The sequence below is a fragment of the Myotis myotis genome, unplaced genomic scaffold (assembly GCF_014108235.1).
Source record: "Myotis myotis isolate mMyoMyo1 unplaced genomic scaffold, mMyoMyo1.p scaffold_m19_p_29, whole genome shotgun sequence".
NCBI lineage: Eukaryota > Metazoa > Chordata > Mammalia > Chiroptera > Vespertilionidae > Myotis > Myotis myotis.
In genome coordinates this window covers 2,163,507-2,186,219 of record NW_023416334.1, presented here as the reverse complement: position 1 = coordinate 2,186,219, position 22,713 = coordinate 2,163,507, and the positions used below count along the sequence as shown (strand labels likewise).

Here is a 22,713-nt window from a genome sequence, read left to right as displayed (position 1 = left end):
GTGCACAGGGATCAGGCCTAAACCAGCAGTCGGACATCCCTCTCACAATCCGGGACTGCTGGCTCCTAACTGCTAGCCTGCCTGCCTGACTGATCTCCCCTAACTGCCCCCACTGCCAGACTGATCACCCCTAACTGCCTCTGCCTGCTGGCCTGATCTCCCCCAACTGCCTCCCCCTCACTGGCCTGGTCACCCCTAACTGCCCCCCTGCCAGCCTGGTCGCCCCTCACTGCACCCCCTTCCAGCCTGGTTACCCCACACAGCCTGCTGTTCGGTCATTTGGTCATCCCTCACTAACCCCCCTGCCGGCCTGGTCACCCCACGCAGCCTGCTGTTTGGTCATTTGGTTGTCCCTCACTAACCCCCCTGCTGGCCTGCTTGCCCCACGCAGCTTGTTTGGTCTGTCCAGTTGTTTTGTTCATGATGGCCCCTGGCTTTTATATATATGGATTTTGCCCTATAGCAAAGCAGATATACATATCAGAGGTCAGGTGTGGTTAACAGTAAAGGACCATCAGGTTGGGGGAACTGCCCTCAGCTGTCTGGCAGCAGGCAGTAATATCTGCAGATCTTCAGCCCTGCTGAAGCCCCAAGGTCCATCAGCCTTCTGATGAACTTCTTGCATAATTATCACCTGCTGGAATTTGCTTCCAGCAATGCAGGGATTAAAGGCACAGATGCCTGCACAGTCGAAAGTCTGTGTATAATTTTCGACTCTCCCAAAACTTAACCATAGCTGGCCCTTTGCAACCTCAGATTCAACCAACCATGAATCAAAAACAGTATTTTCAACCCACTGTTGGGAACCCGCAGATTGGGAATACAAAAATACTGTTTTTGATCGATGGGTGTTTGAATCCACAGATGTGAAATCTGTGAGATGAAGGGCTGACTGTATTTATTGAAAAAAACCCACATATAAATGAGCCTGTGTAGGTCAAATCCGTGTTGCTCGAGGGTCCGCTGTACTGTGACACGGCGGCCACAGTGAGTCCGGTAACACCCGTCACCATGCAGCTAGTGTTTTCTTATGATGGCAACGTTTGAGAGCTACTCTCTTACAGCCTTCAAGTGTACGACACTATTCATGGCTACAGCCACCATGCACGCATCACATCCCCAGGACTTAGTTTATACCTGGAAGTTTGGGCCCTAGCATTTCCTTTAAGTGATTCTTTTCTGCCTGTGCTTTGCACATAGTAGGTTTGTTTGTTAAATGACTTGGGGCCCAGTACAGCACTTGGGACATAGATGTATCTATATTTCTCAGTGGATTCTGCTAATATCCCCCTTAGCTCTGCCATTGTCAAAACTGAAATATAAGTAACGCCAGGAACTCAGCTAAATAATTCTCTGCACCACAATGCAAGCCCGGTGAACTTTGCATTGGCAACTCCATTCTTTGTACATCTCAAGTAATTTTTACTAAAATATTATTGAACTTGAGAAAAAACGTCCAGCCCGCGGGGGCACTTTGGACTCCAAGTTCACTCTGGGCGTCAGACTTCCGTCTCCTCCGAGCCCGCCGCACTGATGGGCGCAGACAGCCTGCGCCTGAGCCCAAGGGTAACGCACTCAGATGTTAATGGCGTCATTTATTAATCGCCCATGTGCTCCAAAGTGTTATTTTAGAAACCAAAGCTGCGCAGTCATTTCTCTCCCTGCTGTTTAAAAAATTCGCTCTGGTAATTTCATACCCTGTAGGTTAACCTCTTTCCTCCCGATGAGGTAAGGGATGGGGTCCCCCCCCCCCCCCGCCTCCTTCCTGCTGTCACAGGCTCCCCACGGCCTTGTGGGGAGACAGACATGGTGGGAAAGGCTGTGCCAGCGGGCGGTGAGGCTGCGGGGGGGGGGGGGGGACCTAGAGAGCACAGCTCTGGGGTCATTCTCTGGGCTTCGCCCTCGGGAATTCCCCCCCCCCCCAATGCACAGGGGGCGCTGCTCCGGACAGAAATGGCACCAAAGAGGTTCCCCCAAGTTCTGTAGGAACCGCACCCAGCTGTCCCATGGCCTCCCCGCCTCCAGGGTGGCCAGTTCAGGAGGCGTCAGTGGGCCCCCGCTCAGGGCTTGCATGCTGGGCTCCCCAAAGCGCAGCTGAGCCCCTGGGGACATCGGGAAGGCGCCACAGCCAGTCCTTGCCCCAGGAGGAGGGAGCACTGGGGGGGGGGCGAGGCGGGGGCTGGAAGCCGCCCCCGGGCAGGAGGGCCCGGGGGGTGCAGCTGGCCCTGGTGCCGTCCACCCTCCCTGGCCTCCCAGACCGCGGGGGTGGCAGGGAAGTCCCAGAGGACTCACAGCCTCTGGCTGGACTCTGAGTGACCGGCTCCGCCCGCCTCCCCCACCTGCATCACCCTCCTACCTGCATCTCCCCCCCACCTGCATCTCCCCCACCACCTGCATCTCCCCACCACCTGCATCTCCCCCACCTGCATCTCCCCACCACCAGCATCTCCCACCACCTGCATTTCCCCCACCACCTGCATCTCCCCCACCTGCATCTCCCCACCACCAGCATCTCCCACCACCTGCATTTCCCCCACCACCTGCATCTCCCCCACCTGCATCTCCCCACCTGCATCTCCCCCACCACATGCATCTCCCCCCACCTGCATCTCCCCACCTGCATCTCCCCACCACCAGCATCTCCTCCATCACCTGCATCTCCCCACCATCGCGTCTACCCCCGCCCCCTAGTTCACCGACACCCCCCCCCCCCCCGCATCTCCTCCCCCCTGCGGGAAGCTCACCGACACACACACACACACACACACACACACACACACACACACACACACACACCCCGCAGGCTCACCGATCACGCCCAGCCTGGTGGCGAACATCAGGGAGATGCCGATGGGGAGGCCGATCACGTAGTAGCCGACGGCGTTGAGGATGGCGCCCACCTTCTGGTTCCCGCTGCCGCGCAGGATGCCGCCGCCCGTGCACTGCGGGCGGACACGCGGTCAGGGGCGCAGGCCGCGCGGGGGGAGCCCGTGCCGCCCGGGAGGTGCCCCCGCCGCCCGGGAGGAGCCCCCGCCGCCCACTCACCGCGAGGCCCTCGAAGAGGTGGGACAGGGCGTACAGCGGCACCACCTGCGCCACCAGCGCCAGGATGTCCCTGAGGAGAGGCCACAGGTCGGGCGGGTGCGGGGCGGGACCCTGTGCTGCTGGGCCCGCAGCCCCGGCTCCGCGCCGCGTGTCGCGCTTTTAGCAGAAACCCCGACCCACGGGCCGGACCCCCACGGGCTCCGTCTGCCGAGGGAGCCAGGTTCTCCCCGGGGACCGGCTGGCAAGGTGCAGGCGTAGCGGTCCACGGCTCCCTGTGGGCCCGCGGCCGAACCCCGCAGCGGAGACCGCGGTTAACGCCGGCATCCGGGAGACCCAGGCCCTGGCACCGCCTGCCAGCAGCGCGCACTGCCCAGGACTCTGGCTGGCAACACACAGCTGTTGAATGAATGAGTAAGAAAGACACCCAGCCCGGAACAGGACGACTGCCTCCCCAGTCAACGATAGAACACTTATTGTATCCAGAATTGATTGTATTTTCTGAGTAGGTGATGTGCACGTGGCTAAGAGAAATCAAACAAAATGAAAAGGAAAGGGAAGAGTCTCTCATCCACTCCTGTCCCCCTCCTATGCCCCCACCCCCTCCTAACCCCACCCCCCACCCTTCTAACCCCCCACCCCCTCCTAACCCCACCCACCCTTCTAACCCCCCACCCCCCTCCTAACCCCCCACCCACCTTTCTAACCCCCCACCCCCTCTTAACCCCCACCCACCCTTCTAACCCCCCACCCCCTCTTAACCCCCCACCCACCTTCTAACCCCCCACCCCCTCTTAACCCCCCACCCACCTTTCTAACCCCCACCCCCTCTTAACCCCCCACCCACCCTTCTAACCCCCCACCCCCCTCCTAACCCCCCACCCCCCTCCTAACCCCCACCACCCTTCTAACCCCCCACCCCCTCCTAACCCCACCACCCACCCTTCTAACCCCCCACCCACTCCTAACCCCACCGCCCCCTCCTAACCCCCCACCCACCCTTCTAACCCCCCACCCACTCTTAACCCCACCACCCACCCTTCTAACCCCCCACCCCCTCCTAACCCCACCGCCCCCCTCCTAACCCCACCACCCACCCTTCTAACCCCCCACCCCCCTCCTAACCCCCCACCCACCTTCTAACCCCCCACCCACTCCTAACCCCACCACCCACCCTTCTAACCCCCCACCCCCTCCTAACCCCACCGCCCCCCTCCTAACCCCACCACCCACCCTTCTAACCCCACAACCCCCTCCTAACCCCCACCCCCCTACTAACCCCCCACCCACCCTTCTAACCCCCCACCCCCCTCCTAACCCCACCACCTACCCTTCTAACCCCCCACCTCCTCCTAACCCCACCACCCACCCTTCTAACCCCCCGCCCCCCTCCTAACCCCACCACCCACCCTTCTAACCCCCCACCCCCTCCTAACCCCACCACCTACCCTTCTAACCCCCCACCCCCTTCTAACCCTCTCACCCCCCTCCTAACCCCACACCCACCCTTCTAACCCCCCCACCCCGTCCTAACCCCCCACCCACCCTTTTAACCCTCCCACCTCCATCCTAACCCCCCTCCTAACCCCCCACTCCCTCCTAACCCTCCCACCGCCCCCCCCCCCGTCCTAAACCCTCCACCCACCCTTCTAACTCTCCCACTCCCATCCTAACCCCACCTACCCCCCTCCTAACCCTTCCATCCCGCAACCGGTAACAATTCCACCACTGTCTGTATTAGCTCAGTGTTTATGAAAAATAGGAAATACAAATATATATTCCTATTTTCCCCTTCTAGACTCTGCTATTTCATATTGCAGCATTCGCTATATGATGTGCTGCACTCTCATTTTCCACCTAACACATTCCATGCCGTTTTACATTCCATCAAAATGTGTTATTTTTGATGTGCTGCTGAATTCTGTCCACCAATATTTTGCTTTGGATTTTAAAGTTCCTATTAGTCAGTGACGATGGCTGTGCCTCTTTCTTGCTGCCTTGGTCAGAGTTGGTGCCGATGTCCATTCGCTTCATCGGCAGGATGGGGACTGTCCCTCTCCTGCTTCCTGGAACGGCTCAGACGGCATCGCCGCCGTCTAGGTTTTAGAGGTTTTATAAACCCTCCTCTGTCTAGGTTTTAGAGGTTTTATAAATCCTCCTCTGGAACCCTCTGGATTGGTGATGTTGAAATTTTAAAGAGTTTCTTCTAAGGAAATCCATCTTGTAGACCCTCTATGTTGTCTAGGGCAAGTTCTGATAAATTATTTTCCTAGAAAATTACCTTTTCCCCCGGGATTTTCACATTTACTCGCGCACGTCGTGCACACGCAGGCCTGTGGGTGAACATGACCGCTGTGCCCGGCTTTGTGAGGCGCTCTCCGCGCACCCCCCCCCCCCCCCCCCCCCCGTCAGGCCGGGGTGTGTGCCATCGCTGGGACCTGTGCCACCTCCACCAGTTCCAGCGACCCGGCCAGCCTACAGCTGTCTGCCCGTTTTCAGTGGCGTCTTCTCATCTCATCAAGGCATCGGCTGTGAGCCTCCTGCTTCCCGTTCGTTGTCCTGCTCTGCATGGTTTCCGGAAGGGCACGGACTCCGAACCGAACGCCCACTTTCCCGCCGAAGCCTCGGTGCAGCGAGCACATCTGACGAAGGACTCTGATCCCTGGAGAGAATGGGTGCCTGCGGTTGCCTTCCCGCTCGGTCTGAAGGGAGCGACAGCTAGGCAGCCCAGCTGCCCACAGGAATGGCGGGGACCGAGCTGACCAGTACCTGGAGGACCGGCGCGAACGTTAGTCCTGTCCCTCCGCCTGCTCTTTGCCTCCATGACGGGAGTCGGCTTGCCTGTGTAACTGCTGATGAAAAGTCGCAGAGAAGAGGTAGCCCCACAGCTAGCCACAGAGAAATGCCCGGCTGGCCTCGGGCTGAAAGCGACAGCGCCAGCCACACAGCAGCCGCGCCGTGGAGGGCACCCCTCGGGTAAGACTTCTGCCTCGGTGATCAATCAGATGGCGCAGCCTTGACAGACAGCCCACTGGTGCGACTTGAACTTCCGCCCGCTGACAGGGGTCTTGTGTGAACACTACGCACCAGGCGCTCCGGCACACGCTGAGCTATCACGGCGATTTTTGTCATGGGAACAAAATAATTAACCGAAAATGCAATCAATGGGACCAAAAAGGAGTTTCCTCCTTGAAAACACACGAGTGTCCTGAGCGCCAGAGCGTATGCCACCACCAATGCCAGGACACTGGTCCCCACCCGTCAGTCCCCAGGGAACACCAATGAGCTTCTGATGTTGCAAATGACGCAGGAACCGACCAAGACGCAAGGCCCCAGGGGCCCAGCGTGGCAGCACCGGCCCAGCCCTGTCTTTACCACAGGTTTCCCCTCTCGGCACTCACCGGTCGGTGGTGAAAATGTACCCCACAAGGTCCTTACAGCTTACCAGCAGGACACAAAAGGCTACCGCAAAGAGCTCTGGAGGAAAAACGAGAGAGAAACAGCCCGTGAGAAAGGAGGCCCGTGGGCCGGGCGCGGAGGTCCGCGCAGACGGCTGGGGGAGCCGCGGGCGGGCGGAAAGCTGAGCACCTGTGACCAGCACGGAGACCACGGAGCACCTCCGGGCCCGCGCGATGTCTCCGGCGCCCAGCGCGTTCCCAATCCGGACACTGGCGGCCACGCTGAAGCCCGTGGGTATCTGCAAGAAGGGAGCGGTCAGCGCAGGGACCGGCCCTGCCCCCGGCTCCGGAGCCTGCTCTGCACCTTCCAGGGAAGAGGGACTAGGCAAACCGAGCTTCACGGCTCCTTGGTAGAACTTGGTCCTAAAGCTATAAGAAGGGTAGTTTGTGTCTCGCTGGAGCCGCCTGGCTAACATGGGACCTGGGACCCTGGGCTGTGATCCTTGTCACAAGCCTGGCTTTTCTGCACAGAGTCCAGCCTGGGCGCTGGGAGGGCTGCACCGTCACTTTCGCCCTTGGGTGTGGAAGGATGGATGCCAGGAGCCCAAATAGGTCTGTTCTGAAAGACCCTCAAGGGGGCACGTTTAGAAAACAGAATCCTAAAAGGGTGACCCCTCCCCGTGCAAATGTTGGATAAAAAGAACTTACGAAAACGGGAAGACCCAGCCCAAGCCAGTAGCAGTGCTGCCCTCTGTGAGGCCAGAGGTGGTGCCAAAGGAGACAGAGGAAAGAGGTGTGGGCTGTGGTTAGGAACAGGGATTCTGAAGCCAGACTGCCCGGGTGCAGATCCCAGGCCAGGCACCTCTGAGCTGTGTGACCTGGCAGGTTACCTGCCCTCACTAGACCTCAGCTACCTGGAAAGAGACCTCATAAGAGGACCTGCATATCAGGGTTATGTCAGGAGCAAATGAGTCCATGCGTGCTAACTACTTAGATCAGTGCCTCAAACATAGCAATTATTCAGGAAAAAGTAGCCATTATTATCTATATACTAGAGGCCTGGTGCACAGATTTGTGCACCTGTGGGGTCCCTCGGCATGGCCTGCAGGGATTGGGCCGAAACCGGCAGTCCAACATCCCCAAGGGATGTAGTAGTGTGCAAAGTGGCAGGCGGCCAGGGAGGAGCCCGAGCCCGAGCCCGGGCCAGGTGCCGCTCCCGCTCATCCCAGCCCCGCTGTGCCTGCCGCCGCTCGGTAGGCTCGCTGCCGCTCCGCTGCGGTTTCCGTGCCCATCCTAGGGCAATACGGGTGCATCCATGACTGACAAGCAACTGCGGGCTTGTGCCCAGTCAGTCCCGATGCTGGTCCGGATGGGGGAGGGGCACACAGGGGGAGTGTCCGTGGGAGAGGCTCCCATTGGTCAGCTGAGCAGTGCTTCCGCTTGGGAGCAGCTCCTGTGTTGAGCCTCTGCCCCCTGGTGGTCAGTGTGCATCATAGTGACTGGTTGAACAGTCGAATGGTCTCTATGACACAAACTGATCACCAGGGGGCAGACACTCAACGCACAGGCATGGAAACATGGAACAGACTGATGAATCTCAGAGGGAAGGGCGAGGGGGGAGGACAGGAAGAGATTAACCAAAGATCTTATATGCATACTAGAGGCCTGGTGCACAGATTAATGCACCGGTGGGGTCCCTCGGCTTGGCCTGCAGGTATCAGGCTGAAACCAACTCTCTGACATTCCCCGAGGGGTCCCAGATTGCAAGGGGGCGCAGGCCAGGCCGAGGGACCCCACCGGTGCACGTGTTATCTATAAATTTATCATGTGAGAAATTAAGTATTAATTAAGGCAAAATATTTATCACTCATTTAAACAAGGATTTTGCCTTAGGATCAGGATCGCTAAAGGAAGGGCTATAGAAAGGGACAGAGCAAGGTAGATAAAAGAAATGGGAGACCAGCCCTAGTGGGAGCAAACACAGGGGTCTCCCAACAAATTCTTTATCATCACAATGCAAAGAGCGTGACTTGATGGCGGGAAACCGGGCAGACAGTGCTGTCACCACGCAGCCAGTTAATATCACCAAAGGCACAAATCTGGTGACGGCTACACGTACCAGAGGTTACCTTGGCTAAGCTACCTCAGTTCTTGAGTTTGGCTGGGAAAGAATTCAGAGCCAAGGAACTCAAACTATAAGAGAAAGCTTATTTAGAAAGTCCCAGGGTAGGTGAAGTGAACCGTGGAAGAAGCGAGTCAGCTGGGCAGTGGAAACAAGCTATAGAGGCAAGAGAGGGGCCTTAGAGCTTAGGAGGGAGGGAGGGAGGGAGGGAGGGAGGGAGGGAGGGAGGGAGGGAGGGAGAGAGAGAGAGAGAGAGAGAGAGAGAGAAAGAAAGAAGAAGGAGGAGGAGGTGGAGGAGGAGAGGGAGGGAGGGAGGGAGGGAGGGAGGGAGGGAGGAAGGAAAGAAGGAAGGATAAGAAAGGGAAAGGTGCCCTAACCAGTTTGGCTCAGTGGATAGAGCGTCGGCCTGCGGACTGAAGGGTCCCAGGTTCGATTCCGGTCAAGGGCATGTACCTGGGTTGCGGGCACATCCCCAGTGGGAGGTGTGCAGGAGGCAGCTGATCGATGTTTCTCTCTCATCGATGTTTCTAACTCTCTATCCCTCTCCCTTCCTCTCTGTAAAAAATCAAAAATATATATATATGTAAAAAAAAAAAAAAAAGGGAAAGGTGCCCTGACCAGTTTGGCTCAGTGGCTAGAGCATCAGCCTGTGGACTGAAGAGTCCCAGGTTCGATTCCTGTCAAGGGCATGTACCTTGGTTGTGGGCACATCCCCAGTAGGAGGTGTGCAGGAGGCAGCTGATGGATGTTTCCCTCTCATGGATGTTTCTAATTCTCTATCCCTCTCCCTTCCTCTCTGTAAAAAATCAATAAAATATATAAAAGAAAAGAAAGGGAAAGGTAACACGGCTTGCCCTCAAGGCATTCGTGTTGTGACAACTATTTGGCAAGTCTGGCAATCAAATGACATCTTTCAGACATGGACCATGTTGGGGGATGGAAGCCCAGCAGTGGACACATCAGTAAGACCCTCTCCCCACCCCCACCCCCTGCCAGTGAGCCGACCAGTGACCCCCCACCAGTGAGCCCACAGGAAGACCCCACCCCCCCACCAGTGAGCCCACAGGTAGACCCCACCCCCCACCAGTGAGCCCACAGGAAGACCCCACCCCCCAGTTGTGAGCCCACAGGAAGACCCCACTCCCCCCCACCAGTGAGCCCACAGGAAGACCCACCCCCCCACCAGTGAGCCCACAGGAAGACCCACCCCCCCACCAGTGAGCCCACAGGAAGACCCCACCCCCCCCACCAGTGAGCCCACAGGAAGACCCCACTCCCCCACCAGTGAGCCCACAGGTAGACTCCACCCCCCCACCAGTGAGCCCACAGGTAGACCCCACCCCCTCACCAGTGAGCCCACAGGAAGACCCCACCCCCCACCAGTGAGCCCACAGGAAGACCCCACCCCCCCACCAGTGAGCCCGCAGGAAAACCCAAACCGAAAGGACCTCTCAGGCTCTGGGATAAGCTTTAGGAGTGAATGTGGTGGACAGACGTGCGCCTGTCTTGGGACCCTCTCAAGAGACACATCTAGCCCCTCCGCACAGCCAGCCTCAGACACTCACCATGAAGACCATAGTGGCCAGTTCATAGACGATGGACTGGGCCCCCAGCTCCACCATGCCGAGGATGCCTGAGGAGAGAGGCCGCTGGTGCCGCGCTTCCGGGCCAGGCCCCCCGCCCCCAGCGTCCCCTCCCGCACTGACCGCTCAGGAAGCTCCCGATCTCGTAGGCCCACCACTCCATGCACAGCATGAGCATGCTGGGGATGGCCAGGCGGAAGAAGGAGCCCCAGTCCTGCAGGCACTCCAGCGACCACCCTGCGGGGGACGCACAGTTTCAACACAGCTGGGCCCCCGCCTGGAGCGCACCCGAGGCAAAGCCCACGGCCACGCTGCAAAACAAAAGACAGCCTTTACCTCCCCAGGTAGCTCGATGCAGTTTCTTCCAGATGATGTAGAGAAAGAGGAACAGAGCCAGGGAGAACTGGGAGATCAAGTTGGCCATTGCCGAGCCCCTGGGAAGAGCAGCCCGTGAGGGGAGTGCGCTCTCCGCCCTCCGCCTCCCTCAGCCGGGGCGCCCTCCCACCCGCGCTGGGATATCTGAGGCAGGCCCTCCTTCCAGAGCATTCCTCTCCCCCACCCCTGTCCGGACCCTGTTTCCCAGAGGGTCCAAGGCGGAGACCACACGTGGACACGCCCAGGTCAAGGCCTCCCCCCCAGCCTTGGAGAAGCCACACGCTGTCCCAAGAATCGGTCGGACTCACATCACCCCAAGATGCAGTTCGTGGAGAAACAGATAGTTGACGAGAGCGTTGACGAGGTTGGCTGCAACTCCGGTTAGGATCTGGGGCAGTATGATTCCCTAGAGCGAGGAGAGACCGCACCTGCTAGAGACCCCTGGACCCAGTGGGGCACGGGCTGCCGCGTGAGCCGACGTGCTGTGGGTGCCTCCTTGCTGCACGGACCTTCCCACCCTCCTAGCACCCCCTCTCCTCCTCCTCTCGGCGCCATGGCGAGACCAGGGCAGGAGGTGGGACGCAGAGAGGAAAGGAGAGAAACTCTACAATAGTGCCAGCGCCAGCAGTGATGACATCGTATGAACAAGCTGCTTTCCACATTGGACTGTGGGTGCAAGCACACCACCTTCTCAAGTGAAATGGAAATTGGGAAACTGGAGTGTGGGGTGCGTTCCCTCCTATCTGGCTCTGCTCGTAAGTCTTATCTGGCATCTCAAATCTGAGACGTGCAGCTGACAGTAAAATGGCATTGCACTGAGGAAGTGAACGGCTGCTGCCAGGCGTGCGGTGTCATCTCGCCCCTTTGAACCCTTTCTCATCTCTGGGAAAGCTGGTTCTCTGAAACCACATCTGTAAAAGCCTTGCTGTTTGAAATCCTGTCGGTAAAAGTAAGACACCCCACTCTGCCTGGAGGGTTGAAGTCAGTTCCACACAGAGCAGCCTCCATGTCCCACCCAGAGGCCAAGCTCCCCGAGCTCCAACACAGCCGTCCACATCGGCCCCAGCTCTGCGGCTTCCCAGGCGAGAGGACTCGGGTGGAGAGCCGGCGGCCTGGCCCTGACTTCTCCGCTCGGCCTGCTCTGCTCGGAGCCTCCCGTAGCGGGCGTCCTTGGGTTGCACTGAACTGCACCCCCCTTCGGTGAGAGCCCACCCCCCGATCTGTCGATGCTCCGGCTGACAGACCTGACTGCCAGGTTACGTGTTGGTCTCCGGTGGCCTTGGTGGTCTTGGGCTCAGAGGCCAGGACAAAGGCCTTGGCCAACCATTTGCATGGGTGACTTATTTATCAGGAGGCCCTGGTTAGTTTAAGCAAGGAGTTAGGGGGCCCGAGCTGCACTGCAGGTGGAGGTGACAGTAGATAGAGGGGGTGCAAGTGAGCACAGGGGCGAGACCGGCGGCGGGGAGAGGCTGAGCCACTGCGGGAACCCGGGGCAGGAGCTGGGGGCATTAAGGCAGTGCTGGCAGGCGGCTTCCCATCCGGCCCCCATCTCTGATCCTTCCAGGGCCCCATCCCTGAAAGCTGTGAACTCCTATCAGCCCCACAAAGGAAGAGGAAAATCCACGTTACCTGGGTGAGCAGATATTTAACTTGTAACGTGTAAAGAAACGTCGCCTACGAGAGAAAAATAGAGACGAATGTTCACATTTTGGCCTGATCATGTAGAGAGAGCTGAGAGCCACTGCTGGACTGCCCTTTGCTCCCGCAGGGACCACAGAGCTGTGTCACCGGGGAGGGGGAGCAGGAGAGGGAGGGGGAGGGGGAGGGGGAGGGGACAGAGGTGTCTAGAGCTGAGGGTTCCGCACATCTCCTATAAACGCGCATGACCCAGCTGGCCCTGGGGCAGGGGTACAGCTTCCTGTGCGCAGTGAGGACGCCTCTGTAGGTTGTGGGCTGGAAAGAAAGCCCTGGGCAAACTCTAGGGACGCTCCTTCTATAGACGAGCCTGTAGTCCTTTCTGCCAATACAGCAACGAACTGAACTGTTTAAGGTCTCAGGCTAAATTAAAGACCACGATACCGATTAATGAGAGCAGGGGACTGCTTTTAAGGGCTGAACTGTGTCCCCCTGCTGGACCCTAACCCCCGATGTGACTGAATCCGCAGATAATCTTTACAGTTGTGATTAAGTTAAAGTGAGGCCGCGAGGATGGCCCTGATTCGGGTGGACTGGCGTCCTTATAAGACAAGAGACACGACAGTTTCCTGCACAAGGAAGGGCAGGGCCATGGGAAGAGGCGAGATGGCGGCTGCCGGCCAAGGAGAAGGTCTCAGAGGCAACCAGCCCTTCGACACCTGGACCTTGGACTTTAGCTTCCAAAACGATGAGAAAATAGGTTTCTGGGTTTAAGCCTCCTGGTCTGTGGCATTTTGTCACGGCAGCCCCGGCCAACTAATGCAGCCAGTCCCGGCTCAACCGCGGGCGGGAATGCTTCGGAGGGTGCATCCCTAGGCGATTTCGTCCTTGTGCGAACGCCCTGAGTGTGTTACTCAAACCTGGGGGGTCGGCCTACTGCACCCCAGCCTGTGTGCTACAGCCCCGGCTCTGAAGGGAGGAAATGAATTCCCTCTAACCCTCCCGGTTCTTGGCTGAGACACCCCTGTAATACAAGACAGACTGACAGGAGAAAAACCACTAAAGTGTAATAACATGTCTGCCTGCTGTACACAGGAGGAGACCCCAGAGAGGAGAGGAACGCGCCAAAACGGCTGAAGCCACCACCTTAAAAGCATCTTCCGTGGGGAGTCGGTTATGGGAAGTGACCAGGACACGCACAATCACAAGGGTCAGGCGTGGTGCAGATTTCAGCCCTCATCTGCTCCCAGATAAGTTTCTGGGGATGAGGCCCCGCCTCCTCCTGGCACAGCCTGGGAGACACCCTGCGAGGGGAGAGGTCCTTACACGGTAAACGCACCTCACACAGGGCAGCTCCTACTGGGTGTCAGCTTCTCCCGTGTCTGCTGTTTCTTAAAAGGAACCGGCCTAAAATAGCCCTCATGCCGAAGAGACACATTCTGGTGACAAATCGTTCCCTACAGCCCTAGGCTGCAAATCTGTCACTGAGCCGCAGACAGGGCAGCTGCCGCACAGCAGTGTGTGTGATGCGCTGTGCAGCAACATTAGGAAGCTGCAGCTTCACCAGGCAATGGGAATGCTCCAGCTTGGGGGGCCCAGAAGAAGTCGCCCCGCGATGAGCCTCAGTGGTATGCAGATTGTTTTGAGCTAAAGAGAACTTTAACTGCAGGCTCAAGAGAAACTTCTGCTCCTCCCTTTAACTACCTAGAACTTGAATTAGGGGTGTTGCCCGTAATAAGAGATTATCACAATAACCTTCTAGGCCCACCCCTATGGCAGGGAAAACCTTTATTTCATGAGCATCTGCTCTTTTCGTCACCCTGCATGACCCCAGAGTCCCTCCAGCTGCAGGAGGCAGGGCAGTGCCCACTGGAGCCACCTGGACCTTGGAATTTCCTGAGGGACAAATGTCTGTGTCTTTCCTGAGCATAAGTAAAGCCACGCTTTCTGGAACGAGCCCACAGCACATGTGGGTATCACACGCGATCCAATTCATTGAGCTCATGGGCATCTCAGCTGCTTTTTCTCAGTGACCGCAAGAAGAAAACAGCTTAACGCTTGGAAACTTACAGGAAGAGCTGGAATGAAGATCATGACATAGGTATGGGTAAGCCTATACAATAAAAAGAAAATAAAAGTGAGGAGGTCTCCATCTCAAGGAAAAGGAAGGACAAACCAGCTGTCACTGCCTTTCACAGCCTCGGCTCTTTCTAAATTAATGGGCTCAACTGCTGCAGCAAATGCACACATTTACAATAGAGCTTGTCATCTCATAACCCAAATTACCTCTCTGGGTTCTTCCAAGCCTTTGGGTCTAGGGCGGCATTTTTCCAGCTCGGCACTGTGGCTGCTGAATTGTCTGCTGTGGGCAACTTTCCTGTGGTTTGTAGCATCCTGGGCTTCTACCAGTAGCGATGCCCTAATACCAGTTCTGATAACAGAATGTCTCCCGACATTGCCAACTGCCCCCTGGGGTCAGAGCCGCGGGTCTGAGACAAGGACTGCCCTGGCAGGGCCCAATCTTGGCAGCACGTTAGGGTCATCTAGGTGACCTCTGACAGACACCGCCGCCACGGCTGCCCCGCCCATGAGGACAGCGTGCTGGGCGGGAAGGAGGACCCGGCAGCGCTGGGCTTTGAAAGCACCGAGGCGGCTCCTACCGACCAGGGTCGATAAGCACAAGGCCACAAATAAACACCTTCAACGACCGCCTCTCGTGGAGATGCTGGCAAGTCGTATTTCTCCGCAGACTATCTGCCTTTGCAGCCACCAGGGGAGGCTCTGGATCACAGGGGCAGGTGTGCGAGCACCGGGCCCGGCAGGACCCACCGAGGAAGCTTACCGCCCCGTGAGGGGCCGTGGCCCTGGCCTTTGGCGTTTGCAGAGGCCAGGCGTGGATGGGAGCATCTCTCTGCGGGGATGGCCCTGCCCCGCCCTGCGCGGCCCGCCTTACCTGGACACGGCCGGGTCCTGCCGGAGCAGCAGCAGGAGGTGCTGGGTGTTGAGGAAGAGCGCCCAGCAGGGGAAGCAGCAGAGCAGCAGGATGAGCGCGCCCCGCTGCAGGATGACCCCCACGTGCTTCTTGTTGGGGCTGCCGTACGTCTGGGGGCACAGCCAACGCCAGCCCGTCAGTGCCCCGCGCCCCACAGGCCTTCGATGGCGCCTCAGGACCGACAGGCGCCCTATAGGCTTGGCTGCCTTCTGTACGTGCAGACGCCGCCGTCCCCGACAATCGCCTGGGAACAGCCTCCAAGCACGGAGGCGGCGTCTCGCTGACGATCGCCTGGATGTGACCGTCCCGGGTGGGGCCCAAATACCATAATTTTAAAAACCTTCCTGCTCAGCTGGGGTGGCCCAGTGGTTGAGCATCACCCTATGAACCAGGAGGTCACGGCTCGATTCCCGGTCAGGGCACATGTCTGGGGTTTTGGGCTCGATTCCCAGTGTGGGGGGTGCAGGAGGCAGCTGATTCATAATTCTCTCTCATCATTGATGTTTCTGTCTCTCTCTCCCTCTCCCTTTCTCTCCGAAATCAATAAAAATGTTTTTAAAATAAATAAAGAAATAAATAAATAAAGCTTTCTAGTCCGGGTTGCATCACCTGGAAACGTGTTAGAAATGCACTACATTGGGCCCCACACAGGCCTTCTAAGCAGAAACTCCGGGGAAGGGACGGTGGTGGCTGGGGCCGGCGGCTAGTGGCTTACCAACGCCAAACTGCACGTCTCTTCCCACGCCCTGTGCAGTGACATGTGTGGGGGGCTGAAACTCCCCTCGGAGGGAGCTACTTACACCGCTGGAATCAGCCCACCCACACGTCAAAATGCTTCTCTCCTGCGGAGACTACTCCACAGCCTGACCGCCGCCCACCGCTGCCTCACCCCCACCAGCTGGATGCTGGCCACACGCTGCTTCCTGACAATCCCGGGACCCTGACGACTGTCAGGCGGGCTGGTTCTGGAACAGGCTGTGGCCCTGCCTCAGGAAGTATGCGAGGCATCTGCCCTTATCTGGGTGGGGGCGGGTGTCACACCCGAGTACCCCTCTCCATCCCGCCCTGTGTATTTAGCCCCTCAGCACCTGTCACGTGGGGTGGAGACTATCCCATCACACCACTGCCCAAGACGCTGCTCCTCTGTAAGTTCCCTCAGTAACTCGGTGTATAACGGAGTTGTCAGCCCCTCTCTCGGGTCTCTCAGCCCAGGACATTTCTCTCAGCCTGGAGACCCCAGCAACGGGCCTGGGGAAAGGCATCCGCAGGGGAAATCCCGGGTTGGCCAGGACCTGCATGTGGGGAGGGTCGACCTACACACTAGACTGCAGTGTGAGCACAGGGGTGCCCGAAAGTGCCGCTGGTCCTATGGGTTTGTGTAAGTTCCCTTTATAATATACGCTGTGGCGCAGAAGACAAGCACGCGGCCATGGCTGAGGGCTGGCCCCTCGGGTGGGCGGCTGGCTGACCGCCAGGGTTAGAAAATTAGGGGATGAACTGGAACTAGAAAAAGATAGAATGTTGTCCACACCTCTATTAGAGCGGGGCTGACGTAAAGGTGGGAGGGGGAGGAAGGTCTCGAGATCCACTTCTTTTACGGAGGCCACAGGTCTGCCTGCAGCTGTGTGCGCGCGTGTGCACGTGTTCAGTGTGCGGTGTGTTCTACCCCCGGGTGGTGTTGCTAATTTGTGAGTGAGCTATGTTTGCTTGGCTCCAAAAACAAACAAGCGCTTACAAGGATTGGCTACTCTACAATTCTCAGAAACAAACACACACACTTCAAGTTCACCACAGAAGATTGATCTTCAGTAAATAAAAGCTGATTTAAGTTTGCTGACTTATGGAGAACAGACATGTTCTTGAGTTATCTACGGGCTAATAATTCTAATTAAGATGAAAAGAAAATAATATACGCTTTCAGTCAGAGAAGGAAAAGGTGTGAAAATATAGTTTTGAGAGAAAGAAAAGTAAGTTTGTCCTAAAGTGAGGCTGGTTGTTTCAGAATGAAAAGAGGAAAAGCAGGACAAAATCTGAATATAAAAAAAGGAGACTTATAGAAGGTTTGTGCAAAGTAGTAATGAGAACAGAAATCCGTGTGGGCAAGCTGAACTCATCACGGACGCGGATTTCAATATCAGGAGAAGCGGAGGCAAAGTCAGAGTCTTCCTCTGGCAGTGGCTGTGCAGTGCTCCAGAGGCCCCTGGAATGCCTCGAGGTTTGTTCTCTCTCCTTAAAAGAGAACAATATTAGACTAGGCTTACCTGGAATGTTGAAACTACTTGGGAAACATTGTCAAATAAGAAATAACATTGAGCCCTGACTGGTTTGGCTCAGTGGGTAGAGTGTCGGCCTGCAGACTGAAGGGTCCCAGGTTCGATTCCCATCAAGGGCATGTAACCTTGGTTGCGGGCACATCCCCAGTAGGGAGTGTGCAGGAGGCAGCTGATCGATGTTTCTCTCTCATCGATGCTTCTAACTCTCTATCCCTCTCTCTTCCTCTCTGTAAAATAATCAATAAGATATATTTTTCTTTTAAAAAAAGAAATAACATCGAGCCTTCTTTATGTTGTAGCTGTACATAAATGTTCCAGAAATTCCGTGGAATTGCTGGAAATCTGAGCTCTCCTGACATAAGATGCCTGTCATCAAAACTGAGGACACACCGAAGGGACTGGCCCTAAGTGTCAGATTGTGACCCTGAGTGTCAGATTGTGAAGTCTATCCTGTTTCTGCAAAAAGAAGCCCTCGCTGCCGGGCTTCCATCGCCCTGAGGTCTTTGTAACAATGGCAGCAGGCTGCTCCCGAATCCAGGTGGGTGAACAACTGGGGTCTTGGGAGGCCAGGTGGCCTCTTGGTTCCCCTCGGCTCCTGCCAAGCCCCATTCCCCACTGTTTGCATCCTTCGCGCCCCTGAATGCTGAGCCTGGACTTCATCCAGCTGCCGTCAGTTTGGTCACCAACGCGCTCTTGGCGCGTGTACACTTTCTGGAGGGGGTGCAGCCTCCCCTACTGATGCCCTCGCAGTGACCAACAACTGTTATGTAATGCGTCTCCCATGTGGGGTGTACCTTCCAAGCGCTCCCCTTCACACAGCCCCACCGCAGGCCATGGACGGTGGCTCGGGGCCTGTCCCTGTTTTCCTTCCCCGCCTCTGTGAGATGGGCTACTACGCTGATGACAAACGTTAACCTGCGGAGGTCCGCCTCTGCCGGGAAGGCCCTGCAGGCTCTGCGGCCCCACGCAGCAGGCTCCACAGGAACGTGCGGAGGGATCGCATCACGTGGTTGGCTAAGACCTGCTTTGTCCCCAAGGCTGTCACAAAGTACAGTCCTGTCCAATAAATACCAAAACATGTGAAAGAGAGATAGTCTTTCACAGGAATTCTGGGGTATCAGTGAACTCTTATACCCCATTGAGTGTAATGCCTTCGCCCATTACTGCCTGGTTAGGAAAGGACATAGATGGGCCGGGGCGGGGGGGCGGGGGGGGGGGTCAGAACAGCAGGCTGCCTTTGAGAAAGCAAAATGCTGGTGGCCCTGGCCGGTGTGGCTCAGCCCCTGTGTCAGCCCCTGTGACCTGCAAGAAAGGAGGGGCATTCTTGCTGAACCGATGGCTCTAGCGCAGCCGTGGGCAAACTACGGGCCGCGGGCCGGATCCAGCCCGTTTGAAATGAATAAAACTAAAAAAAAAAAAAAGACCGTACCCTTTTATGTAATGATGTTTACTTTGAATTTATATTAGTTCACACAAACACTCCATCCATGCTTTTGTTCCGGCCCTCCGGTCCAGTTTAAGAACCCATTGTGGCCCTCGAGTCAAAAAGTTTGCCCACCCGTGCTCTAGCAGGACAATCTGTCTACTGGATGCTGTTGCCATTCCGCCGCCCACTGATCCTGTTCGGATGGAAGCAGGAACAAAGCGCAGTAGCCAGTGGGCTGAGCTAAAAGTGGTTTGTCTGATCACTGACGCTGGCACAGCCAGGTGGGCTGTGACAATGGGAGGCAGAGGGGTGGGCAGCAATGAGCAAGCCTATATAGGACAGGAGGCGTGGGGACACATCTGGGCTCACTGGCAAAAGCCGGGGACAGAGCTGACCTTTTCCTGCCCCTGCCCACAGGCGTCTACCAGGTAAGCAGGAGGCAGACGCCTTAGCAACTGACCGTCAGCAGACACAGCAAATGGGAACTTGAAGAAGTGGACAGCCTAGTGTCTGAACAGGATGGCAGTTAATGAGGCTGCCCCCACAAAGGGACTAGAAAAGTCCAAGTCCCACCTATGTACGGGGACCCCCGTCGTAGAGAGTGACGGTGGGGGTCACATTTCAGAGGACATGATGTGCAGGCACGGGCGGAAGAACTCGGTACAGAATGGAGGTTCCACCTCCCCTGTGACCGCAGGCAGTGGGGCGGGTAAGTCAGAAAGATGATGTCCTTGAGCAACAGACAAAATTATTAGCTGGAAAACCTACGTTGGCCGGGTGAACAAAGGTGCTTTCGCAGGCATTCAGCATTTATGGGCTTTTGTTGTTGGTGTTTTGGTTGTTGTTGCTTTTTTAGAGAGAGAGGAACGGGAAGAGAAAGAGAGAGGTTTGTTGTTCCACTTGTTTATGCATTCATTGGTTGCTTCTTATATGTGCCTGACTGGGAATCGAACCCACAACCTTGGCATATTGGGACGATGCTCTAACCAACTGAGCTACCTGGCCAGGGCCCCAGGCCTTACTACATTTAAATAACCAAGTGCGGGTGCTGTTGCCCCACAGCCACATTAGGGACTCAGCCAGAGGCCCTATACAGTGAAGGCGTGGAAACGAAGGCACAGATGCTGGCCCTGGGCCAGAGGGCGTAGTCATAAGGACACCAGACCTGCTGTCCCTGGAACAGGGACCGTTTCCTGGAATCTGCAATGGGATTCTGTGCGAAGGGTCAGTGACTTCACGTCCCTGGATGGAGAGGAACTTCTCGGTCTCCTGTGGGACCCTGTCACTCTAAGGCAGTAGGGACCCATGGAGACAAGCCACATGAGGGCTGGCACACACACCAATGAAAGAGGGGAGAAGGGTGGGGTCCCGGGCTGGCTAGTCCTCCCACTATTTACCTCCTCGTGTCAGGAAGCACCACCCCCCTGGCCAACACGTAGAGCTTGCACAGCCTGGCCAGGTTCCCGAGGCTGTGGCTACGTCAACATCCAAAGACCAGGCTGCAAGTGTCACACTCATAGAGGAAGACCTCCCAGCTCAAGTCCCTGCTGACCTTGGACTTCTGTGCTCTTGTGGCATCCAACAGTTATGGGGCAGAGGGGCACCCCACTGAATGGGTGTGCTGCTGTTTGTTACTGTTGTTTTTATTAATTTCAGAGAGGAAGGGAGAGGGAGAAAGAGATAGAAACATCAATGATGACAGAGAATCATTGATTAGTGCCTCCTGCACACCCCACACTGGGGATGGAGTCCACAACCTGGGCATGTGCCCTTGATTGGAATCGAACCTGGGACCCTTCAAGCTGTAGGCTGACGCTCTATCCATTGAGCCAAACAGGCCAGGTCTGAATGTGGTGTTTCTTATACCAGATGAATCTGCTCGTATTTCTTCTTTGCTAACACATATGAAGGCTCATGTAAACGCGTCAGTGCCCCGACACCATGTCCTGGTGACCTAGCACCCAGCTCGGATCCTGAGGCCATGATGGAAAACATCGTTACTAATACCTGGATTCCTGCTTTTAGTGTTTTTCCTTTGCTTGCACCTCGATGTTGTTGCTGTGGACTGTGTCCCTAATGTGTGCCACTGGCGACTAAGCAAGCTACCTCCCTGCTAACGAAGCCCCTTGCTGACACCCAGGGTGCCTCCTGCGAGAGGCACAGGGGGGACTGTGGAGAGACGCTGCCATGGTGTGACTGCCTGGCGCTGCCAGGCCGCAGCTCGCTCTGGGACGAAACAGGGACGTCCGATGGGCCCTCCCTGTGCTGGCTGGTGTGTGTGGTTCCCAGAACATGCCCTGGCCCTGCCCTGGCAAGCATGCAAGGTCTTTCCCCTACCTGGGCGGGCCGCTGCAGTGCCCACTCCATCCTGCCCTGCCACCGGGCACAGAGGACCTGCCAGCCACGCCTCCCCTGTGACAAGCTCGATGAAAGGCGGAGGGTCAGCCTCTTCCTCGGGCCCTTGGCCCAGGGGCTTTTAGGAACACCCTCCACCCAAGGCACAAGCCCCGGAAATTCTGATGGACACTAAAGTTGGAGAGCCACGGGCTAACCACACTTAATGATGCGGAAAGCGGCAGAAGGGACTTGTATAAATATCCCCTTTGGTCAAAATGTCGTGTGAGGGAGCCGCGCAGATGAACACGGCCTGCACAGCGGAGGGGGCGCCGGCCACCCTGAGAGGGAGCAGGAAGGGGAGCTGGAACCGGAGGCCCGCAGGCCGCAGGGTGTCAGATTGTGTCCCTCTGTGCACTCGGCTCTTCCAGATCCGCCCAGGGAGACGCCCAGGGAGACGCCCAGGGTCGCTGAGAGTGGCCTGGGCCCCATTTACCTGAGACATGAGGGTGTCACAAGCAGAAGATAAGCCAAATCCCACGGAGATGCCAGTGACATTGATCACCTGGAAAGAGATGCAAAGGAGAGGCCGCTCAGCGTTCAGGGAAGACAGGAGGGGATGCCGGCGCCTGGGACAGCCCGCAGGGCCTCCGCCTGCAGAGACCGCGGCGCGGGCACAGAGGACGTGCACACGGTTAGAGAAGAGACGTGTAGGCCAGAGGCTCTACTCAGCCTTTTTCTTTTTTAATCTTCAGCATTTTGCTCCCTAATTTCAGAGGAACGCGCATCCTTCCTAAGGGGCAGGCAACGGGGCAGGACGCCAGGCGGGTAAGTCCACTTGCTCAAAACCAAGCCTGGCTTGTTCCAATGTCCCGGAGGACTCTGGGAGTGTAGAAGCCGGTCTCTGAAGTCAAGGCCAATGACAGGGGGCTCCCACATGTGCTGGTTTGACCAGGTCAGCAAGCCCTGGGGTTTCCGGAGCTCTGGGGAGCCCATGGCTGCAGCCCCAAGTCAGGGAGGGGCACGGCAGGACCTCTGCTGCTGGCCTTGTCTGGAACCTGCTACCTCCACCGGAGTCTGCGGGGAGGTGCCGGGGCAGGAGCCACACCAGCCCAGCCTGAGAGCACCAGCTTTCTTGCACGTCTTTGACCAAAGAGAATCTGCTGGAGGCCAGCTGAGTACATTTCTATCTCCCCCAAATTTCCAAACAGCAAAAACCAAAAAGGAAAATGAAGCCTGGGGCTGTCCACTTGCTCCCTGAAAGCAAAATCCTCTGCTCATGCTGGGGCTAGTGCAGAGTGGTAGTCTCGCAAGGTTCACCGATGCAGCTCAAAGCCTGGAGGGAGCCGGCAGGGAAGGCGAATGTGTGCCTTGTCCGCAGGAGCCAGGGGCATCGGGGAGGCCGGGGAGCGCATGCTGAGAGCAAGTGGGCGGGCCCTTCGGCCATGCAGAGCCAATTCACCCCTCAAGGACATCTCTCTCTGGTTTGGGGGGGATTTGATCTAAGATACAGAGAGGATGTGGGGTTCTTTC

At 57.1% G+C, this 22,713-nt stretch overlaps 1 protein-coding gene across 7 annotated transcripts in view; it reads right to left on the bottom strand.

The window, feature by feature from the left end:
* Positions 1–22,713, bottom strand: part of SLC47A1 (solute carrier family 47 member 1) — a 39,821-nt gene that overhangs the window by 5,623 nt on the left and 11,485 nt on the right. For 3 of the 7 annotated variants that reach the window (XM_036296387.1, XM_036296388.1, XM_036296393.1), the window contains 12 exons: positions 21,677–21,745; positions 15,109–15,257; positions 14,226–14,268; positions 12,150–12,194; positions 10,829–10,926; positions 10,482–10,579; positions 10,269–10,382; positions 10,128–10,195; positions 6,631–6,739; positions 6,444–6,519; positions 3,046–3,115; positions 2,810–2,942 (listed from right to left, as the gene is read on the bottom strand). In XM_036296387.1, the coding sequence (XP_036152280.1) occupies positions 2,810–2,942; positions 3,046–3,115; positions 6,444–6,519; positions 6,631–6,739; positions 10,128–10,195; positions 10,269–10,382; positions 10,482–10,579; positions 10,829–10,926; positions 12,150–12,194; positions 14,226–14,268; positions 15,109–15,257; positions 21,677–21,745 (1,072 nt within the window). The remainder of the gene's footprint in view (positions 1–2,809; positions 2,943–3,045; positions 3,116–6,443; positions 6,520–6,630; positions 6,740–10,127; positions 10,196–10,268; positions 10,383–10,481; positions 10,580–10,828; positions 10,927–12,149; positions 12,195–14,225; positions 14,269–15,108; positions 15,258–21,676; positions 21,746–22,713) is intronic. The other 4 variants (XM_036296390.1, XM_036296392.1, XM_036296391.1 and 1 more) reach the window with 2 other exon arrangements.